The sequence below is a fragment of the Electrophorus electricus genome, chromosome 8 (genome assembly GCF_013358815.1).
Source record: "Electrophorus electricus isolate fEleEle1 chromosome 8, fEleEle1.pri, whole genome shotgun sequence".
Lineage (NCBI taxonomy): Eukaryota > Metazoa > Chordata > Actinopteri > Gymnotiformes > Gymnotidae > Electrophorus > Electrophorus electricus.
In genome coordinates, this window is record NC_049542.1 from 19,222,367 (window position 1) to 19,236,950 (window position 14,584).

At 37.8% G+C, this 14,584-nt stretch overlaps 1 protein-coding gene across 3 annotated transcripts in view; it reads right to left on the reverse strand.

The window, feature by feature from the left end:
- vps50 (VPS50 EARP/GARPII complex subunit) overlaps positions 1-14,584 on the reverse strand; it is an 84,992-nt gene that overhangs the window by 13,009 nt on the left and 57,399 nt on the right. For all 3 annotated transcript variants that reach the window (XM_027012053.2, XM_027012052.2, XM_027012054.2), the window contains one exon: positions 3,636-3,784. In XM_027012053.2, coding sequence (XP_026867854.1) covers positions 3,636-3,784 — 149 coding nt within the window. The remainder of the gene's footprint in view (positions 1-3,635; positions 3,785-14,584) is intronic.

The window sequence follows — 14,584 nt, forward strand, 5'->3', positions numbered from 1 at the left end:
TGACAGGTCACTCCTCCCCTCATCTTACAGATACCCTCCAGAGACCAGCTTTAATGTCAGCAAGTTCACATGTGCATGGCTAAGGAGCTGTAACAATTCCTGTAGGAGTATGTGTAGGATGTATCAGTTGGGAGGCCTGTAAAGGCTGCAGTACTAAAGGAACCCAAAAGGCTCCTTATACACACACACACACAGACACACACACACACACGCACACACACAGACACACACGCGCACGCACACACTAAGCAGCTAGCACATTAATCCATTGACAGGTGAAGTGAATAACATTCATTATCTTGTTGCGATGGCTCCTGTGAAGGGGTGGGCTATATTAGTCTACAAGTGAACCGTCTGCTCTTGATGTTGATGGACTGAAAGCAGGAAACGGGCAAGCTTAAGGATCTGAGTGACTTTGACAAGAGCCAAATTGTGATGATTAGATGAGTGGGTCAGAGCATCTCCAAAATGTCTCATCTTCTGGGGTGTTCTTGGTTTGCAGTGGTTAATACATACCAAAAGTGGCCTAAGGAAGGACCACTTGTGAACTTGCAACACTGTCATGGGTGCCCAGAACTCACTGATGCACATGGGGAACAACGGCAGTGGTGTCATTCAGCAGCATAACACACCCTGCCACACTGCAAAAATTGTTCGGAACGTGTTTGAGGAACATAAAGAGTTCAAGATAAACTCCAAATTCCCCAGATCCCATTTGTGGGATCATGCATCTGTGGTATGTGCTGGAAAAACAAGTTCAATCCATGGAGGCCCCACCCCAACTTATTTACTCCTGGGGAGTCCATAGCTCAGGTCATGCTGTTTTAAATATATACACATACATACTACATATGGTACTACTTTTGCCTTTTGTCTAAGATCAATAAATCAAATCAACTGATCTATGAATTAAATCTTGTCTGTTAGCATAGGTTGCTGAAGCATTTTAGGGCATTTTTTACAAATTAGGACAGCTAAAACCTAAACACAAGTGAACACTAGCCCAGTTTCACAGTTTAATACAGCTCTAAAATCATGGGGAGGAAAAAAAACCTAATACACTAAGGGTTGAATTACTGCTCAGGAGGACAGAAAGGCAAATCTTTTAAGCCCTTTGTGTGGCTTGTTATCCACAAACTGAAAATCAAAATGTAATATCAGTGTAAGGGTCTTGAAAATTTGTGTGAAGATTTAATTGGAATATGCACAAAATAAGGTCAGACATATTTGAAAATGTAAATTCTCAACCAGCTGTAACAATCTTTTTCTAAATATCCTGCATTTACACAGGAGGCATTAAAAGAAACATGGAATTCATTTTAATACAAGAGCAAGAGGCTTTTTAATGAGCCATTTTGTTTTCATTTAATTTCTGATGTGTTCAAAAATGAAGAGCTGGATAGTCAGAAAAAAGAGGTCTGTATTTGGCTGAGATACCAGATGGAGTAAATGAGTGCAATTTAAATGTTATTCGGTTATGCCGATATAAATACAGGGCTCAGAGTGTAACGAGAAGTCTATTTCCTCCTTTGATCTTTTTCACCTTGAATCTTGATTCCTGTACAGGCTTTCTGCCCTTCATTGATTATTCCATTACGCCAGGAAAAGGAGGCTTCTGGCACTAACCTTTTCTGAAATGGACTCTGGGCTAGTGGCAACACTAACAGTGGAACATTCCATGCAGATACTTGGTTGACATGGTAGGTCAGAAGGAGTATTAAATATGACCACTGCACCAGCACGGCAAAGTGGACATTCACCCAGTCATCAGCAGGGAGAGGACCACTGTAGGGAAAGTTGTGCATCTTCTAATCCTGCTGGTCATTCACAGCCTCCCTTGGACACCTTCAAACATTTGGATTTCAGACTGCTAGGCTTTGTGGTTGGCACCCACTGCACGCCATCTGGCAACAGAGACGCCCGCATCCTTGGACTCTGGCTTACAGAATGGAGTTCCAAAAGCTCTTCAGTCAGCCAACTGCACAGAGCCTGTTTGTGTGTGTGTGTGTGTGTGTGTGTGTGTGTGTGTGTGTGTGTGTGTGTGTGTGTGTGTGTGTGTGTATGTCTGAGAAAATCACAGTGAAGGTGTCTCACTACATAGGCACCAAACTACAGAGGAAGGTTCTGGAGGGTAATTGGTGATTTAGCACTGTAGCCATCCAGAACCTGCCCCTCATGTGGGTTAGTGGGGAGGTATCATGACTCTACCTTATGAAATAAATTGGGGTGACAGACCCTGCTTCAACTTCATCAAAAAAACAAAACAAACAAAAACAAACAAACATCCTGCCTAAAGTACTACAACAGCAATTTGGTAAACAATCTCAATTTCCACTTGTTTGTCATGCAGCCAGTGAAGACAGATACCTGTGTGAACTGGCTTATTCTCTTGAGGACTTTATCCATTTCCTCACCAACACTGCTTTATAACTGCACACGAGAACGCATAAAAACCGATGTGGGTTTGCATTCTGATCTCTGAGTAGAAAATGCCTCAACACCCTCTATCCAAATCTGTATCAGCTAGAAGAAAATGCAACAAATTCACCTGCTTCCCCCAGAATCACATGTAAATGCTGATTTAAAACCTACTTACTTTTCTCAAAGCAAAATATTGCCATCACCAATTAAAAAAAAGAAAAAAGTTTTAATATGCTTATGGCCGCATAGTACTGTATATGTACATACTTCTGACAAGTTCCTAGATATCTTGCATAACCAGAGGGTCACAAATAAACTAAACAATAAGTATACTGTACGTGTAGTATGGGTGAAGTCCATTGGTTGTTGGCATTATATTTGGGTCAGACGAACACTAGGCTGGAGGAAGGTCAGGTTCACAAAGTCAAGCATGGTGCAAAGGAAATTAAAGCTGTATGCTATTGAGTCTGCAAGAAGTGCTCCTTCCCCTTATTTGGGGTTAATAATAAGCAATAAAACATCTGCATACTGATTCTATGCATTTACATTTCAAGAACCTAATAAAAAGAGAGCAGAGGTAAAATCATGGCTTCTCTTAAGCACTTCCCAAAGGGTATAATTTTTCTAAAAGCAGCAAACCAAAGCAAATCAGTTTGGATCTTCACACAGCATTAGGTTAGCCTGGGGGACATTTCAGAAGTGCATTTTGGTGTAGTTGTAAATAGGCCATTTTGGCTGTATAAGAACACTGACAGTGATATATTGTTAGAATTATTTGTGAATTAGGTCACAATGATAACAGAGATTTCTCTCCTTTAGAGTCAAAATTCTGGCTATTATTTTAAAGGGATTTTTTTAAGATTAAAAAATGTCCAAGATTCTAAAAAAAGTTTCTTGGTAAACTAGCAGTAAAACATGAACTATCTGCTCAACATTAAAGTTTGACAAAACTTTAGGGAATATTTTGGAAGTATACTTCAACATATTGGAAGAAGCTCATTGACTATACAAAGTAAGCAGTACAGATGAATATTACCCTTGGGTGAAAATGGTTCAGCAATCTTGCTACAATATCTGGCTTACTTCTGATGAAGCAAGTGGCAACTTACATAAGATTAATTTTTCATTAATGTCAAATTTGCATAAATAACCTGAAAACTAATCTCATGTCTAGGTGAAAGAGAGCCTAGGCAGAGAGTGTGCAGATATCTTACAGGGACTCGGTGGCGACTACCCGCTCTGCCAGACCGTAGAGTGTGCCACCAGAAGTCAGTACCACCAGCTGGCTGAGATGAGGGCTGGGTACCTTCTCCTTCCTCTCCTCTGTGGGGCCGTGGGAGCCTGCATTCTCTCCCCCTGCCTCCTGCATGCACGCATGTACACACACACACACACACACACACACACACACACACACACACACACACACACACACACACATTCTTAAGAATTTCTTAAAAAAACCCAAGTTTGGAGTAAATGTTAATATCAATAGAACAGGTCATGGATTCTCTCACTTCCTAATCATATGCTGTGCTGTATGCTTCTAGACCATTACACTCTCATTTTAAATGCAAATGTATGTCCATGAAATTTGTCCCGCAATGTGACTTTCCCATTACATTTTTTGTTCCTAATAGAAAAGTAATCTGGACAAATCAGATGTTTGCCAAGTAGGTTGTCTTCTACATCTACAGAAAGAAGGATGGCAGATACATCCATTTACAGCCATCTGAAAATAGCTTATTCTTCACGAAATGCTGGTCACTTAATTTCACAAACGAAACTAGAATTACCTAAAGGAGGAGAGCAAACAAACTATAGGTACTAAAAATGAACAAGACATGAAGATCAAGGGGAGAGAAAGAAGCAGTGTTTCAAATGTCAACACCAAACTCAATGAATAATACATCAATGTGTAATTTAGACAGAAAACATTAAACTAAATTTAAACTTCCCTCTAAGAAGCATCACTTAAACCCTTATTTACCTCTAGAATAACATTAGTCTTCAGCTTGGAAATCAGACCATTTAAATATAGATAATGTTATATTTAGACTAAAAGTAAATTAGAGCTAGGCCACATTAACACAGCATTTTACTATGTGACTCTGTATAAGACATTACCCTGAAGACAGCCATCCTAAGCTACACTGTTCTACTAACTCATTATAACTTGAAATGTTAAATGAAAGAAAATAATCATATTTAGGTATAGATCAAAGGCTTAAAATGGCTTAAACCTAAACAATACATTACATAGCCAGAACATTAGGTGTTAATATGATATTATGTGTTATATGTTAATAAACCTTATTATTATTATTATATATTAATAAACCTTTTCTCTCATTTGAATATCCACAAAAATTAGCAAAACGCTATTTGCTCTCTAGCGCACTGCAAAGATGTCATGAAATATATTGACTCCCAATTTTAAAAGCCAGACGCTAAAATCCTTCTTTTCCTTTTGGAATGCTTATGAGATGTTACAGTTTCATGCAGGGCTTCTGAAAACTACTTAGGCAGAAAAAAGGCCAGTGTCAATGATTCAGAAAGTGCTGACTACTGACCGTTTCCACAGATATTACAATTAAAATACACCCTAGGATCACATTAAGAAAATTTCAGTGTAACAGCTGAGGAAAGTTTTTTCACATCATTATCATCAATGAACTACTAGAAAAATACAGAAATAATTGATGATACACTTATATATTAACCAAACCATGCCTGAGATAGAAAGAAACCATTACATAAATGACTGCTGAAACTGTAATCCAATCCTGTAATAATGGAAAACCTCTAATAATTGGTTTTGTATATCACGGCAGAATACAACAAAGCCTAAAATGCAGAGGTTTGGTCTGCTAATAAATAAGTGTATGTGTGCGTAACAGTCCTGTGAACTTCAGTAAGATTGACTTTAAAATCTAAAAAATGTGAGGAATCTTTGCAACCTTTGGGCCAGAGTGGAGTATTGTGTTTTTAATTCCAAAATCATCTCAAGTAATAGTCAGGTTTTCTGTGCTTTGTGTTAGCAAACTTGGCAAAAGCCTGGGAAGACCATGCTGCTGGTTCAGTGGTTCTTGTTTGGGATGCTAAAGCCTACCAAGATTACTGACTTAAGTGTAGGTGGACAGAGAGATCTGAATGTGCCAAAAAGGCTCTTGACACCAAGACTTGTGATCTCACTGAAGCGATTATGCATGCTCTTGTGTCGAGTGGCTAGCACTGTCCCACTCTTCAAACCCATGCGTTTTTTGGTTGTTTTTTTTTGTATCGGCTTGTACCAGTGACATGATACTCAAGACAGCCAGTTTTAAAAGGATAAGGAGATACACTAGAAGTAGGTCTGCTCTACAGCTGTCCATCTCAAAGACAAAAACATAAATCACACAAAGATGAGACAACAAATGCCTCAAAGATACAGCTCATCAGAATGTGTGCTATATATAGCTGGGAGGCATTTATGAGGCACCAGCTGTTCTTGTTCTGTTAAATGCTTCCAACATCTTTATGCAAGTGGGGTGACTGACTAACTTGGCAATCTCTCCAGTACATAATTCCTTTGTTCATGATAGACTTTTAAACTATCCTTCATTCTTTCTGTGGAAGTCAATGTAAAAACCTGGAGAGTATGAAGATGCCATATCATCTCTTCTATTCTGGTAAATAAAAATGGATGCACACGAACCAACTGGATAAACTCTCAAAGCTGCTTTTCTTTTCCTGTAAAGGAGCAGTGAAATATCAGAGTATCATACATTAAGTATTTCCTTCTTTTCCTAACAAACAAAACATGAACAGCAAATACTTATATTCGTAGAAAATAAATTATTCAATTCAGCATTTTTATATTATATTGGGAAAATGAACTAACATTGGTTAAAACAAGCAACAATGAAAATGTTTCAAAACTATTTACATTTTGATCTACTGAGACATTAGAATATTCCATATCATTCCCCGCAATAAATCTTAGAGTCAATGATTTAGTGATGTTGCACTGGGGTGCCCTACTGCCTAAATCTCTCTCTGTGGTAAACCAATGATCATCAGGAAACATCTGGAATATCCATGCCAGAAGCCTTGTGACTGATGCTTATGATTGTACAAAAAAACATTTCCTGACGAAGGGCATGGCATCTGAAGGTCAAATGTGGCCTGCAGGCTAAAATATCAGCAGCCTGGACCTAGCACTCGCATCATTCAAGACAGACCGATGGTTTATAACCCAATCATAACCTCAGATACATCAACAGATGCAACAAAATGGCAGTAAAAAAAAAAAAACCCTTATAAATTAATTATAATTAAGACAACTGGGATATTGCAACTTCACAAAGAAATAATAATTAAAAAAAAACAAAAAAAACAGTGCTACATTCCTAAATAGTTAACAGGGATTCCATCATGTGTTAACACTATTCATCAATAACATTAATTCATAAGGTTGGGATCATCTTTTTGCTTCTGTTCCATAACGATCATTAATAATGCGTTAATTTCTCATAGACTGAAGACTTTTCCACAGACTTCGCTACTTCAATAGGCTCACACCATAATGAACTGGAGGAAAGAAAACTGTAACTAGTTGGTTCTTTTTCAATACGTGAAGGCAAAGTACTGAAAAACAGCAGTCCAAAGATGATCAACAGCATATCAATACCTGATTGAGCTTATTGTATTGAACCCTCACTAATGTGTGCACAGGACCTTCGGTGATATTGTTAATGGAAAAGTCAAATTAAGTTTCATAAACTTGACAAATGATCCAATGTTCCTCTCTGTGGTAAGTAGTATGTTATACAGCAAGTCCTTTACTAGGACCATAATGTTAAAATGTATTTTTTATTTTGTATTCAAATACCACCACACAATTTATGAAGACAGCAAACTAAACTCCTTTAACTCATGTACTTTATTCCTCACTTATTGGAAACACCTACCTCGCATCTAAGCTGACCTCTTTGTAGGGAACACTTATATTACAAATGTTCAAGGTGTAAATGTACAATTACAGACTAAAGAGTACCTTCTGGCATACACAATTTACCTCCTTTTGCTGCATTTATTAGTGTCTGAATACACAAGCACTCCTGACCTGATATTATTTGGGTGGCAGACCACTCTCAACATGGCATTAAAACTCGCATGATTGTGGCTTAGTTTGGGCTGACAGAAGTCTGAACAGGTATAGTAGTAGTGTTGAGGGTTTTTTACACTTTGCTGTTGCTGAGTTTCTTTATACTTTACAAAGCGGTTCTATGGTCAGAAACTGACCACTCATGAAGAGCTTGACGGTGGCTAACAACTCTGTTGCATGGCAACAGATGGGCTGTAACTGTACACCTACAATGTGTGTCTAATAAAATGGCTAGTGAGTGCATAAGAGAGACAGTATATAAGAGAGTGTATAAGAGACCTAAGAGAGACAGAAGAATGCATCACTTGAAGAATGGTTCCCATAGATAACTCTGTGTAGTGAAGATAGATGAAAAATGATTCCCCTGATGAAGTTCTAACCTAGTAAAAAGGGGGGCTCTCTTCCACCCCCAGGCTACAGACCAGACCTGGGACACAATGGTGTCTTGAGGATTAGCAACAAAGCCATAAATGGCCCAGGTATCAAGATGGCCTGGTTCCTGACCCTCAACCCCCTTCTCTCTAAGGGTCATAAACTGATGGATGGTATGGTGAAAAGCTCAAATTCCATTGACTCAAATTCCTAATTTTAATATAATACAATTCCAATTAATTTAATTAATACAATTTCCAAGTTGTGATGTATGCTGCTGTTATTTTAGAAATACCTGTTGTTGCATTATTCTGTTTAATACAAATTAATTAAGGAGAAGTTATGTTCACTTGTATTACCTCATCTGTATGTTGCTTAATCTCATGCATACTGTAAAAAATTGTTACTCACTCCTAGTTGTGTTTACCAGAAATCCTACATGAACCAATCAGACACTATATTAAAGTCAGTAGTTTGTAATGTCTAGAAACCAGGAAAGTAATTAAACTGATTATCTAAATGCTCTACCCTCATTCTAACACAAGGAGGTAGAAATGGATGTGTGATTTTCTTAATTATTATGATTATTATTTAAATTCCTTTATTGCTTTTTTTTTTTATTGATTAGTGGTGGATCCTATGTATATCTCAAATTCTTTTCCACCAATCGTTAACAGAGGTTACTGAATATGTATGACCTTGGCAAGCCTTGTTTCTTCCAAAAGATAATGGACAAATTTAACCCTCTTAGTTGAGTGGAGAAGTTGGGTTTGTGAATCAAGTTGAGTAATGGAGTTGTTAGAAGTTGAGAGGTGAGGAGAGGAGTCTGTCAAGCAGTCTATTTGGGTCAGAGGTGCGAATTGCAACTGAAACAAAGAAAGGGCACCCCCCCACCTAAACTTTGACGGAGACAAAGTTGTTTTTTTTCCCTTCTTTTTTTTTTTGTTTCTTCTTTTTTCGTTTCTTAAATGAGTCAATAACCTCTCGAAAGGAAGGTAGAAATAATAGGTTGTTTTAATTTACCATAGTTTAATTGGATGTTGTTGTTTCTTCTGTTATTATCTTATTAATTTCTTTTTGTTAGTGTGTATTCATAGGAATTCACCCATCATGGCTCTTATTGAACGCATCCATCTGGTACCGGAATTCCAACACATTGCCGGTAAAGTACCCACTTTAATTTCGGAAAAGGTCTGCCCATGAAAGCCTATGTGATTCTCACTAGAGCCAGATCTGAAGGTCCAATTCCTTGGTCTAAGAACCCCTTTCTCCACATCATCACCGAATGCCAAGAACTACAAGGAACAGCAGACTGTTTCAGAGTCATCAGACAGTTTCACAGAACGGATGCTATCCTCACTGCCATTCAGGCAGTTGGATGAAAGACTGATCTTAACAACTGGCATTGTGATCTGATGCCCGAAGTCAAATGGATGCTCCCTTGAACTCCCGCACAGTCTAGGCGATCCAGTGGAACACATTCATGCATTTTCAGACTGTTCACCAGCGAGTTGTAAGAGCTGACATTTCCCTCATATGTTACCAGTTGGTATAATTATTAATGAAATTAGATGAGTTAACTTTCACCTCACCTATGACACAGCCTCATAACTCTTAATTAGTTCCCCACTTCATTGTTCCCAACAGCATTCTCTCCTGATACTCCTATTACACTGTAGTCATACTTTTATTACAAAATTGCTGATAAGTTTCCTATATTGGTCTTGATCGATAAGATTACCTGTTTGATTACTCCCATAGATTGCTTAAACCAATCTATTTACTTTGTTTCTCTAATTATTTTTTTTAGCTTACCTAGTTACCTGTATCAACCACAAATTGCTTGTGTTTACATTGTTAGGCTTATGATTATAATGATTCTAGTGAACTAGCCACTCCTGTGCATGTTTTTTTGATTCACAGCTTATTCAATAAACATACCTTGATAATTACGTCTGTGAGCGCCAAGTGATATGTTTGGCAGACAACAAAATCACATATCGAACTGGCGACTTTCATGAGTTGAGACTGAATTATTAAATTCATTAAAAGTACTAAAATCGTTACATCAGTCACAAACTTAAATACAAAAGTTGGACAGATGTAGAACAGTTTGACTTATTTAGTTGTTACCTGCTAGTTTCCTGTACTATTTCATGCTGCTGGTGCCCTTTTTAGTTGAGACAGAACTATACTAATGCATTTAACCTATCACTAGGCCTGATGTTCAAGGTATACTGGAAGCTAAAAAGGAAGGGATGAAAAAAAGAAGGAAAAAAAAGCAGTGATTCTCTGGACAGGTGATAAGTGGACTGTGGAATATCATAACCCTACCACTGAACTTTAGTTTACGATACATACATCTGCTCTTCTGTTGCTACATTACTATTGGAAGGTCACCTAGACAAATAACTATTATAATCTGAATAACTGTTACTCCTGGGGCAAGATGACCTTATTCAATCCTTGTTCAAAAATAGTATATATAATTAGGCATTGATGTTAATAAAATTAAAAATGCACCTGTCAGGAATGAAACTGGCGAAATGGATTGAATTACTCAGTGCACACACTACTAGAGTTAAGAATTCAAAGATGTTCAAGTATATTAATTGATTTAAAGAAGTGGAAACCCTTTGTTGAATGGTTGCTTATAATTGAATGGATAAAACAGAAAACTTGTTCATTCAATTTCTCACAGTGTGAGGATGCCAATACATCAGTCTTTTTGGGTTCTCTATCATGCAGCAGTCAAAGCACATCTTCACAACTGCTTCAAACAGAAAGGAATTTAAGTCTGTTAAGTCTGAGAAAAGTTAAGTTACATTTTGCAAATAAATATGGCCTACAATTCTGGACAGAGAAGCCATTCAAAACCTACCCATGATGTATTTCAATGACCATGCAATATTGGCAAGATAGCATACAAGCGCCAAGTTGGCATCTAGCTGCAGCTTCCACTTGATTAAGCACTGCATATGTTATCATGCATTATGTAACACAATTGTGTTTCGGCTTTGTGTCTCATCTGAAACTCATTTAAACACATCTGATATACTTAGGGGTTCATTTTCCTCATTCATAAGTTTCTTTTTAGAGAACATTTATTTTAGGAGTTCTTAAAAAAATAAATCAATCAATAGCTAATTTGAAAGGGCATTACTTTTCTGCTAATCTCAATGGGTCTTACACACACACACACACACACACACACACACACACACACACACACACACACACACACACACACACACAGAGCCATATTTGCAAATCTAGTCTAGGGGTGGTGGTGAGTGTTTGCGTGGTTGCTAGCTGTAATTTTTAACCAGTTACATTTTTTGAATATACTGCTCTTAACCTGCCCTGCTCCATAATTGCTGTTAGTGCCACCCCCTGTTTTGTTTTCTGAACTACCTATACTATTTGGCTCAACTTCCACCACTTGCTAATCATTGGTGGTTTAATAACTAAGTAAATGCTTTAGATTGTAAACTTGGGAATGATGTAATAATATATTACTTGACTGTTTCTGTCTCACTCAGTGCGTTAATTTTCAGACCCATAAATCATAATCTCAGTTTAGTTTGTTCTTTATCTATACTCCATTCTCTGCTCTTTGATCATAAATTCATCTTGTTCTCGGTCTCTCTAACCGTATCTCACTATACAAACGACTAATTTCCTATCGCAAGATTCGATCGCAGATCAGACTACACTTTCACCTAGACTTCCACTACTATGAACATGACACTCAGATGTATTTCAGAACAAAATCCATCAATAATCCACCCTACAAACAGTATGAATCTTGTTAATCTGAGATTAAACTCTTAGGCAAAATAGGGACAAGACTTAATTTCTTTTTACAGGTTTTAAGTCAACTCTAAATCAAACCAGCTCTAGAACTTTCAATTATACAGATGTAATGCCCCTTTCATTCTATTTCTGCTGCTGTTTCTCTCATGCATGCCTTCATTTTTAGTTGCTTGGACTACTGTAATTCTCTTCTTGCAGCTATCAGTTCTTCCTCACTCCACAAGATCAAAATGGTCCAAAATGCTGCTGCCCACCTTCTCACTCACACTCGCTGTCACAGCCACATTACCTGCTCTTCAAGATCGCCACTGGCTTCCTGTAAAATACCGCATTCATTTCAAAATCCATCTGCTCACTCACAAATCTCTTAGTAACCTCACTCCTTCCTACTTGTCTGACCTTCTCCTTCCTTACAGTCACAGCTGTACTTTCTGCTCTTCTTTAGCTGATCTGCTAACTGTTTCTTCTAACCAACATAGTTTTAGTAACCAAGCATTTTCCAGATAAGCTCCCCATCTCTACTTTTCTTCCACATGTCCGTCAGTCTTCTTTTCTCTGCACAATCAAAACACCTCATAACCCATTTCTTCTCTTTACCTTATAACTTTCCTCAAAACTAAATGTATCCTCTCACTAGAATCCTGTGTTTATTGTCTCATTTGTTCTTAGGTGTTTTTCTTCTAATATTAATGTAGTCATTAGGCACTTGAAAAGCACTATATCTATATATATATGACTTATTATTACATGAATATAATAATTTCAGAAGAAGTCCTTTAATTTGCTACACATTATTGTGATAATGATATTTGAAAAGTAGTACCAAGGCAAAATGGCAGTTTAGGGAATGTCCACAAACCAGTGTGTGTTTCTTAATGAGGAAGCTGAGAACCTTAGTGACATGCTACAAGTTAATATATGGAGTCCAACAAGAACATTTGGAGATTTTCTCTCATCCTCTCTCCCAACCAGTGTGGAAAAGTACACATCCACATGTGTAACAGTGCATAATAAACCCCTCCTCCATATGTGTAACAGTCTATAATAAAGCACACATGTAAAAGTCCACTTAATCCCCTCCACCCACTCCATTTACTTTGTTGCCACAGGTCATACACCCACAGCACGGGGCACTTTCACATAAAACCTCAGGCTGTGGTTTCTGAATGTCAAGTCCAGCTGTCTCTTCTCTTTATCTTAGTAGGAAGACAGGATAGCTGACATGTGTCTGCCTACCCAGAACTTGCTAAAAACAGGTGGCAAGTGGTGAGTCAAGAAGACAACTTTTGGTCTGTACTCCTGTGTGGTGAACCCAGGGTCCTTATCGGGGTGGGAAAAAAAAAATAAAAAAATAAAAAAAAATCAGGAGTCACAAGAACCGTAGCAGCAAAGTCATCACATGATTATCAATGCATAAGCAACAGATTATGCTTGTTTTAACTACTGGGGGGAAAAAACAGAATGAAGGTTTGATTTGATCAAGAAGATTAGTTGATATCCTCAAATAATTCATTATTTTTAGACATGAGAGAGGCAAGAAAGACTCATGCACTGCTACACTGTTTCAAGGTACTGGGATCCAGGGTTATGAACTGCCTTGGATTAAGGTTTTGCTGACCCTTAACAAGTGGAAATGAACCTTGTTCTCTCAAATTAAACAGCAGTAAGACGCAAAGCTGATACAGACTGTGATTTTTTTAGATGAACACTTCCAAAATTACCATCTTATGTTTTTGCAAAGATAAAAGCAGTTATTATTGTTGATTATTATTCTACCTTAAAAAAATTGGGAGTGAACCATTTCAGGGCTTAGGTCATTTTCATTTCCCCTAAAATGATATCTTAATTAAAGTACATCTTTTGCTTCCCTCTTTTCTTCTCCAAGATACCAAACTAATGTGGCATTAACAGAAACTTAGCATGAAATTAAAAGAAATATCGGGTTTCTAGGACAATGGCACTGGATGCCGTTGGTTTTTAATAATACTGCATATTCAGTAAGCTCCAAGTCTTCCACAGCATACCTAACCTTCGAAAGTTGGATATTCAACTGTGGTGGTATCCAGGAAATGTGAAAATCGCTCTGTGATTCGCCTGGCTTCAAGGCCTAACCCCATCACACTGTCATCTGCAAAATCTCAGCATCTGCAGTGCAGGACTCATTTGGCAGATATTGCAGGCCCACCCTGCTGAAATATGAGTGTTACTGTTGGCTTTCATCTCAGAGCAGTAGCCGGTTTGTTGTGGACTCAGAGCTGGAGGTCACACTGAATTCCTCTGCCAGGATCTCAGACAATCCGTCATAAAGCGGGAGAACAGTTCATGCCTGTACGCCTACACCCGAGGAGCCTCAAGACGCAGCTGCATTCATTATATATATGCTCTCATCATATACAGAAAACAACCAGATTACACTGAAATATCCATGTAAGGATGGGAAGCTTTCCAAACAGCAAGCTGACACACAGGAACTCTCACCTTCCCAACATGGACATTTTTAATGCAAGGACCCTCTAATTGTAATCACAGCCTATTTTTATTTATTTTTTTGCTCTGTGGGGATATATTCAAGTCAGTGGGCAAGTGAATCAGTAGGCAATTACTATCAAATGAATCCTTCTTTTTGCTTTATCATCTTCTCCTTATATTTTAAATTTGTTACTCATTAGATGAAGTCCAAATGGAATTAGCGCTTTATTTTCATCCTTGATGTCATCTTGGTCTACAAATTTGTTTATCCTGGTGTTAGAGTCCCCTAGTTTTCAATTTAATAAGTATGGCCCTGGGATGGGTTTCCTCGGATCAGGCCTTCTCTCTAACTTCAAT